Source organism: Ptychodera flava, chromosome 7, assembly GCF_041260155.1.
Source record: "Ptychodera flava strain L36383 chromosome 7, AS_Pfla_20210202, whole genome shotgun sequence".
NCBI classification, from domain to species: Eukaryota; Metazoa; Hemichordata; class Enteropneusta; family Ptychoderidae; genus Ptychodera; species Ptychodera flava.
In genome coordinates, this window is record NC_091934.1 from 30,966,276 (window position 1) to 30,976,204 (window position 9,929).

A 9,929-nucleotide genomic window follows, 5' to 3' on the forward strand; every position below is an offset into this window, starting at 1 on the left:
TTTGACCAATTCTCTGAGTTCCTTATCAGCTGCTAGGAAATTGCTACCATTGTCGGAAAGAACTTACTTTGGAAGACCTCGACGGTTGACCATTCTGTAAAAAGCATTCAAGAATGAGTCTGTGTCAAGCCCATATGCAACTTCCAAATAAACAGCTCTGGTGGCCAAGCAAGTGAACAAACAGAAGTAGCGCTTTGTTCTTTGTTTACCTCTGCCTTGGATGGTGATGAATGGGCCTGCATAATCAACTGCTACATCAGAAAATGCACGCAGGGGCATCTTCAGTCGAATGTTAGGCAGTGGAGCCATCACCTGACTTGCAGATTTCGCTTTTTGTCGTCTGCATTCGGCACACTCTTTCTCCCACTAGCGGATTTTCCCTCGTCCTGCTATGATCCAAAATCTTGTTGACAAAGCAGATAGAGTGTGATTTGTCCAGGCTACATGTTTTCCCTGCTCATGATAGTGTTTGACTATTTGTTTGGTGACCCAGTTCCTCTGTGGTAGAATGACTAGATAGCGGACATCATATGGTAGGTAATCTGCATATCTTAGCCGCCCATCACATCTCATTAAACCATCTTCATCAAGTCTTGGTCGTAATCCAAGCAACTTGCTCTTCTTTGGCAATTCCTTTTTACCAACAAGTGCTGAATACTCCTCGGGAAATGATTCAGCCTGCATGGTCTTGATTATCATAATCTCTGCTTCTTCTATTTCTTCTGGAAGTAATTCGCCCTTTGTTCTCTCTTCTTTTGGCAATTTACAAAAATTGTCCAAAAATCGACAGACCCAAGCTTGAATTCTCTTCAGTGTTGTCCAACTTGAAAAACGCACAGGATTCAAGCAATGTGACGTAGACTCTGTTTGGGTCGTAACCATTGCTGTTTGTACTTGCTGCTCACATTCTCTTAGTATGGAACAATGGCTGATTCTTGGGTCTTTCTTTGAAATGAAAGTCACTTGTCGATTACTACTCTCTCTCTTCATTTCAATGTCTGTAACCTCGTTGCCTTTTGTTATAGGGTTTTTCGGCCAATCAGATGTTGATTTTGCAAGAAATCCTGGACCTTTCCACCAGAGATCTTTATCAGCCAAATCGACAGCAGTCACCCCTCTAGTAACTAAATCTGCAGCGTTTTCTTTTGTGGGTACATATCTCCACTGTTCTGGATTAGTAGAGGTTTGGACTTCACCAACTCTGTTTGCTACAAAGGGCTTGAACTTCCGGCATCGGTTCCTTATCCACCACAGAACAGTCATACTGTCTGACCAGAATACTACTTGATTCATCATTATTTCAAGCACTTCAGAAATGGTCTAAGTCAATCGTAGTCCCAAAATGGCACTCATTAATTCCAGGCGAGGAATACTTGTACATGTAATATAAATATAATTTTTTACTATAATCCAAACGGGATTCGAACCCCCACACACTGACAGCAACATCGCCTAGCTGCTAAGCCTCACACAAAACCAGTCGGCCACTGCTTCCAACCCGAAAGAGTTGGTCACAGTAACCGACTTAAATGTTACAATTCTGTGCGCGACCGGGCAACACAATGTGCATGGAACAGACGAACACAGACACAGTACACACACACACACACACATATAGTAATCGGAAAAGCACGAAGCTTTTTACTGAGCTATCAGACAGACTCGGGGACAAGTAAATATCCACCAGCAGAACTGTCCACTCAGGTTAAAGAAATATAAATTTTTACTATAATCCAAACGGGATTAGAACCCCCACACACTGGTTAGGGTTAGGGTTAGTGTGCCACCATACGACAGGAAACCAGATAATTTGCATATGTAGATCTTGCATAAGTTACTGCACCATATGCATCTTGGGAGGCATCAACAAATGTGTGTAGATTCACTGACATAACTTCTTGTGGCAATTGTAGGCATCTTGGAACTCTGATCTTCTCTAAGTCAGTTAATTCAGCAAACCATCTCTGGGCTTTGATCATTAAGTCAACGTCAAGGTAATCATACGATTCTAGTCTTGCAGCCCAGATCTCTTGTAGGAGTACTTTAGCTTGGATAGTGAATGGCGATAAGAATCCCATTGGGTCGAAGAGGGTGGAAATTCTGCTTAGGAAACTACGTTTTGTGATTGTGTAGTTTTCCGCTGGAGGGTTCACTTTAAATGAGAAGACATCTTCCTCAGCTAGCCACCACACTCCTAGTGTCTTCATAGAAGGTAAACCATCTTTGTCCAGGTCAACGTCGCATGCTCTGTCCTTGGTCGGTATCTTCGCCAAAACATCAACCATTTTCGGGCATGCATCCCTGCCGTAGACCACAGTTCAGATAGTTCTCCATATAGTCTGATACCATCACTGTCAGTTTTAACAGAGTCCATACTATCATCCATGTAAGTTGATTTTAATACTGTCTCTGCTGCCATAGGTAGTTCACTTATGTGGGCTTTAGCATGTGTCTGCGTTACAAATTGCATCAAAATGGAGAACAATTGACCCTAAGTACAACTCTTGTGAATTCATATTCATCTGGAGCTTTATGTTCCTCTAGATCCCTCCACAGAAATCGATAACAGGGTCGATCGTCTGGTGGGATTTCTATCCTTAAATACATTTCTCCAATGTCCGAAATCAAGGCTACTGGATTTCTTTGGAAACGAAGTAATACTTCAAACAGATCATGCTGTACTTTGGGTCCTTGATATATAACATCATTTAAGGAGATACCATGATGTCTTGCAGATGCATCAAATACGATTCTGGTCTTCGTTGTGGCCTTGTCAGGTCGTACAACAGGAAAATGTGGCAAATACCATATTTTCTTGGGTTTCTCTTCAGTCAGATCGATTTTGCAAATGTATCCCTTGTCAAAATATTGACGTAGATTGTCCGAATAGGCTGCTGCAATCTGTTGATTCTTTTTCAGTCTCTGTTGTGTGTCCCGCAACCGATGCAGTGCCATGTCATAATTGTCGAGCAGTTCAGGTGCATTTTCTTTCCATGGAATACCAACTTAGTAGCGACCATTCTCCTACTTTAATGACCTCTCAGCCATTCTGAGTGCAGCTTGATCATCGATGGACATAGTCCGTGTTTCTGTCAGACTTGGGAGATTCTCAACTTCCCAGAACTTTCGAAGTGTCACATTTATGTCCTTCAAAGTTGACTCACCATGGGTGAAATATGTGCGTACAAAGTTTATCAGAATAGTACGTCCTTGATTACCATTTGGATTGCCGATGCAGGTCCAGCCCAATGGAGTTAATCTGGCAATAGGTTCTCCAGCTTGTCCTCTCACGTCTCTATACAAATAATGCAAATCTGCATAATCAAGGCCAATAAGAACATCGACTATAGGTCTGCGTCCAAGGCGAGGAAAGCTTAAGTCTATACCTTTATAGATGTGTCCATTTCCCCGCTGTCTTGTTCCAATCTATGACCTGCATGTCACCTGTTACTCTATTTGTCGTCAGTGCACTTATCTTGGTATTCACTCGTCTATCAATACTCTCAAGTCCCACTTCTACAGTAGTTGACTGGAATGCTTTCATTTGTCCATTGAGAACATTGACAGATATATTGCGAGGATCTCCTTGTAATCCCAACTCGTCAGCAACATCAGCATTAATGTATGTTCCTGTGCTAGCATCATCACGCTAAGCGTTCACCTTGAGTTTACGATTTCCATGTTTCAATACTACTGGTACAGTCCGCAAGGTGATGTGTTCTACATCAGACGAATCTGATATCATTGTCGTAGCTGTGTGCGATTTCACTGCATCACCTCGTTGCTCCCCCTCAGTGGAACATGCAGATAGATCTCTGACACTATCAGCAATGTCACTGTTATTGTCATGCACATTGAGCTGTGATTGTGAAGCAATGCCCTTGTTTATTGACTTTTGATTACCTGGATTCCACCTTCTGTGTAGCAACCTGTTATGAGTGTCTTGGCAACCATAAGTTCCACATATCCTAGTTCTGGTGCAATGTTGACCTCGGTGACCATCTCCAAGACAGCGATAACATAACTTGAATTGTTTTGCAGCATCCCATCTTTGGGTACGCCCATTTTCTTGAACTGATCACAACTCCATACTCCATGCTTACCACCACATACTTTGCAGGAACGATAGCTCCACTCGGAACAGGTTTCTGGTTTCCAGAACTTCCAAAATATGTTCGTGGATTGGTTGACCTGGCCCTTCTGTCTATTTTCGTATTTGTCCTTGTAAGTCCTTGAACAGTTTCACTTGCAATAGTTTGGAAATCAGCTTCCTGTATGATCTAAACTCTGAGTGTTTCAACTGATTCCACCTTGTTTTTCTCAAAGATCCAGCGATGATAATGTGTCAGCATCAATTCAGTCATTTTCTTTTGTAGCTTTGTATACAGGGAGCCATTTCCCAGTTCGTCATTTCGTCCAGATTCCTTGAGGTTGACTACAGCAATATCCAGCAAGTCCGCAAAACATTTAATATCTCTGCTATATCCAGTTCTGATAGGTTTAAAATTGTCAAGTTCCTCAAGTACAGTGCTATTTGACGACGCTTTCCACCGTATTTCCGTTCAAATCTCTCTTTAGCTGCTTCATAGGCAATTGCGGAATGACCCAAATTTTCAATTACTTTGAGAGCTTCCCCGGACAAGTATTGACGCAGCTGAAGAAGTTTATATTCTGGAGTTGCAGGGGACTGGTCTATACATGCATTAGAGGCTGCTTTCCAACTTTCGTAAAAGTCTCTTGTCACCCGAGAATGTTGGAATTGAGACTCTTTTCAACTGTTTCCACAAATCTTGACCAATGGCAACAGAGTTTGATACTTGATTTGTATCGGCATTCGAAGAGGTTAACATACCTTGTCCTGACCTTGTGTCCTCAACTGTACCCTGTTGTGGTATAGTGTCTGGCGTGGTAGTTGCATGGACATCAGGTGCACTGCAAGGATCAATCTGTAATTGTGGCGGTGCTTGTTGTCTCAGTCTAAGTTCCAAATCAACTTCATTCTCAAGTTCTTGGAATCGTTTCTGTAAATTCCGTTCAGCTGCTTGAAGACGCTCATGTTCATGTTGCATCTGTTTATCCCATTCATATTGTCGACGTTCATTTTCCTCTTCCAATTCCTTTTTCATAGTTATTCTCTCTTTTTCCTTTTTATTCACTTCTTCGAGGATCTTTTCAACTTCGTGGCGTGCTTTTCTTTCTTTTTGTTGACGGAGTCTAATATTAGTAGGCACTCCTGACCCTGTACTTGACGTTGCATCTTTTCTCGCATGTATATAATCTTGTGCCTGATTCTGTGCTTCTGTATACTCATTTTCTAGTTTGTCCATTTCTTGACTGACCTTTTGTATATTCTGTATATTCTGCTTGGCTTTTCGTCGCGAATACAAGTCTGATAATTTTGCCATAATGCAAATATCTCTGACCTGTCTTTGGCTTGGTAATTCTTCCTCCTCATCTTCTTCCAGGAGACGTAGTAGCTGGTGTCTGAGCTTGGTAAACGCTGCCTTGCTCTTCGCCTTGGCTTGCTTCAGCTCCTCCAACTGTTCTTCCAGACCTTCAGCATCTTCAGACTGCTCCACTTCTTCCGCTTCAGACTGATGGCCAACTTCTTGTTCTTCGTCCATAACTGCCTTTCTTCAAACCATGCTCTGCTACCAAAATATGTTGCGAAGAAGAATAACTGTCCAACCAATTCTCCAATAATGCGAATTTATTTCAATGTAACAGCCATATACTGGCGAAGAGACCGTTTACAATAATATTTGTTGACACATATATCTAGTCTGACAAAAATGTCACTGTGGTTTCATCTCTGTATGCAAATTTACTGTGACATTGAAATGTAAAGTCAGATATGCAAATATAGAGTAAAGTATGCGAATGAGAATAGAAAGGAGAATACATTTGTCTTTTTCTCTACTTGTTGTGCAAAACTGTCCTCTATGAAGACTAAAAATTTCAACTCTAGCTTTTCTATAACAATTTCTGAGATAACTTATTTGATAACGTTCTCCCTTTGACAGTACACTGGGTCTCTGTCAGTGTCAAACGTCTGTGCCGCCGTATGTACATTTTTAGTTTTGATGACTTTGACAGAATACAAACTATTTAGAATAGTGTATAATGTCATCAATAACAACTGGAAGCTTCATTTCAAACAACTTTTGAATAACAATTTTGGAGATGATAATCTATGTGTTATTCGTAGTTCTCTCATAGCCTACAATGTATAGAGAATCAACATTTTCAATGAAATTACAAAATCAATTTTTTTGCGCACATATGCACTTGAAACCACCTTAGTCTAATCAAGTACATAAATATGAATTATGAAACGTCTTTAAATACACAGATTAACCTAGTTTTTAATTGAACAAAATTATTGATGCTTTCCTCACAGGCTACAATGTATAGTGGATCAACATTTCGGTGAAATTCCAAAATCAAATATCGTGCTGACACATAGACTTGTAATCACCCTCTTCTAATCAAGTGCATTAATATCAATAATCAAGCATACAATAATACACAGATTTGACTAGTTTTGTGGAGTAAAAATTATCTATAGTTTCTATAGACTACAATGTATAGTGGATCAACATTTTCAGGGAAATCCTGAAATCAATTTCTTGTACACATATGCACATGTAACCACCCTCTTCTAACAAGTACAATTATGCCTATTATTCAGGGTCCGTATATGCACAAATATTGGAAGTTTTAGATTGGGAAAAATTATTCGCAGTTTTGTCATAGACTCCCATGTATAGTGGATCAATATTTTTGGCAAAATTCGAAAATCAAATTTCTTGTATATACGTGCAATTGTAAACACTCTATACTAATCAGGTACATTTATATCAGTTATCAAACGTCTTTGAATGGACAGATATTGCCAGCTACAGTTTTATATTGGAAAATACTTGTTCATAGTTTTCTCATAGACTAACATGTATAGGTAATCAACATTATAGGTGAAATCCAAAACTCAACATTTTTGTACACAGTCACTTTTTTCCTTTCACTTCAAGCAAAGTACATTTATATTTATTGTTTATTTCAATGTTTGTGGCCTCCGGCAATAATACATACAAAATAATTACAAAATACAAAAACAGATCGTTAGCATACAGTACAAAATAAACAATCCAAACAAGTAAATATATACAGTAAACAAATAAATTTATACTGGCACGTTTCTGACAGATTCTTCCGTGAGCTTTTCTGCATAGAATATATATCGACTAAATTTCCGCAAAGTTTCAACATTTTTCCTACGCTTCGGTTTAACGGATACACGAAAGTGCTGTGACCACAGATTGAAAATGTTACCCATTAATGACTTATTACCGATCTTTGCGCACCAGATTCTGGTAAGTCATGACCATGCTTACGTCGTGTACGACAAGTTTGCAATGAGCTGTGAGGACAAAACATTTGGGACACACAAACCGTGAGTGTATATGCGTTGGATACAAGCTATGTGATTAGTCAGATTCAAATGCTCACTGACGTTGGTACCCAGACGAGTTGCAACAGGAATATACCACGTACAAAGGCAGAATGCCTCTCGAAAATCACCAATTTTCTTGTTTTGCGAAAGTTACGAGGTAAAGTATGGCCCAGAATACTGTAATATGAAAATGACAGCTTGCCTCAGGTTGAAATCTCGCCGTTCAAATGTTGATTTTGTAATATTTTTGGCAAGTAAAGTTGACGTATACGGATTTGAGGATGGAGCAACTTGCAACCCTTGAGTGTATGTAGATAGAATACTTTTCACTTGGCTGGCGAACTTTGGTAAGAATTCAACATTGCCAATATGTTGCTTCATAATGATGATGATGATGTTTATGATGAAAATAATAACAACGAAAATAATTTTCATATTTTTCATAATATTTTTTCATATTTCGTTATTATCATTAATGACTACTGACTACCCTATGGTCATGATCTACACAAAAAATTGTACAATTTGGAATCTCGTCAGAATTACAATTGTAGCAGGAAACCCAGATAATATTGTCCGAAGTACGAACTATTCGGTTGAATCGTAAAGAAAGTGAATATTTATAGAAAACATTAATCCCACCTGGATTTCTACCATATTTAGATTTCTTAAATTTAGCTTTTCTAATGATTTGAAACCATCAATGACGTGAAGTGAACTGTTAGTTATCCATGTTATTGTTAGAAATATTATGTCAAAATCCTATATGTAAGAAATGAAATCCAAATCACGATTTTTGATGACAAGCGATGAATGTACCAAAATACACAATGTAGTTGAGAAAAGTCTGTTCCGATATTAAAATCTGGAAGACTTTGCGTAGATGTAGCGTTATTCATGTCGCGAGTGCTTGTATCTGAAGCACGACCTTGGCCTTCATCCTGTCTTCTGTTGTAGCCTTGGGACAGGGCGCGTATATCGTCTTGAACACTGTCGTAGACAAAAGTTTCGTCATCAATTTTCAACTTATCATAAGAGAAGAATGCTCTCTTCCCCTGAGCTCTTGCCGCTTGTAGATGAATTCCGAGCTTCAGTCTAGTATCTCTAACTCTGCGCGTGAAGTCTTCAATCAAGTTATATTCAGTATCTCTCAGAAACTTGACGGCCTCATAAACTTTCCGTCGCTGTTGATACCGGGAAAATTTAGCTATAATCAGTTATGGGTGGGAAGGTGCGTTAGTAAGGCGATGTACTCGGTCAAACTCAATACTTTCGCCATCAATACCGAGTTTCTCAGTGATAAATTACTTGACCTTTCTCTCGGATTGGTCCCAAGTTTCGTTACCTCCTTGTTGTATCCCTTTAAACAATAAATTGTCTGTTTCATTTGACCTTTCATCGAGTCCAATTCACTCGGAGCTGGTAAGTTTTTCAAAAATCAAAGGACGACAAACAAAGAATTTTCTTTAAATGGCCTAAAGGCTAATATTACAGGGACCGCTCTGAGCCGTCGTCAGGGTTCATTTCTTTTACTATGGCAGGCCTCGAGGAAAACAAAAGTTGGACTGGATGCTAACCATTATGTTCACATTTTCATTCATACGAAAATCGCCCTTAAAAACAAAGAATGAAAATCGACTCTTATTCTCTGATGTTAATTTTTTTCCTGTGACACACTAAGATTAGCCGCAGAATATACAGGAACTACATAATGCATGTTCCCGCTTGTTGATAAATTTTAGTACTTTAGCCAATAGCAGATAGGTAGCTGGAAATCGCGTACTTTCTGATTGTTGTAATCTGAGAGAGATATATAATATTGTTCCGTATCCAAGAAACTCTAAAACAGTTCTCGGCGAATGCTTGTTCACATTTCAAAATGACAGAAAAAACGATGATATTCTAACATCATCTGTAATGAGATAATGGCTGCTCTGTAGATCTGTATGAACATCAGTATACGGTGAAGCAATTTAAGCTATGATTGAAGAACGCATGCAACGGCCAAATCAAAATTCAAAGTTGCTTTTCTACATTTTTCTAGGAATCAAAAGCCCGCCCCCTAGAGATATTTCTCATTTGATTACTGTAAGTTTTCACTAAGTAAACATGTACAAAACATAGCAACATTTAAAGATCATCTTCATTTCAAACCAAATGCATTAATTGAACACAAGTTTCAAAGGAGTGCAAAGCATTAAAGTCACTTTAACAGTCACGTGAATTTGCTCCCCAACCAAAGTATCTCTGCTTTAAGGTAGAAGACACCCCTGGGACAGATGATTTTTGTGAATCTCAGTTTTTATCATTCTTTTCTGACTTACCACTGTGGGGCTCCCCCGTTCAACAAGGCAGTGAAAACCAACACCGGCAGAACATTCCTGAACTTGATTAAGACCCACTTTCCAGAGGGCCACCGTCTACACAAGCTCTTCAACAAAAACAACGTAAAAGTAAGCTACAGTTGCTCCAGGAA

At 39.2% G+C, this 9,929-nt stretch overlaps 2 protein-coding genes across 2 annotated transcripts; both read right to left on the reverse strand.

Moving 5' to 3' along the window:
- Positions 1-366: 366 nt before the first annotated feature.
- LOC139136439 (uncharacterized) lies at positions 367-1,263 on the reverse strand. The gene has a single exon (XM_070704163.1). It carries the CDS (start codon positions 1,261-1,263, stop codon positions 367-369), a length of 897 nt encoding a protein of 298 aa, XP_070560264.1.
- Positions 1,264-2,469: 1,206 nt separating this feature from the next.
- LOC139136440 (uncharacterized) lies at positions 2,470-2,955 on the reverse strand. Its single transcript, XM_070704165.1, has one exon. It carries the CDS (start codon positions 2,953-2,955, stop codon positions 2,470-2,472), a length of 486 nt encoding a protein of 161 aa, XP_070560266.1.
- Positions 2,956-9,929: the final 6,974 nt, after the last annotated feature.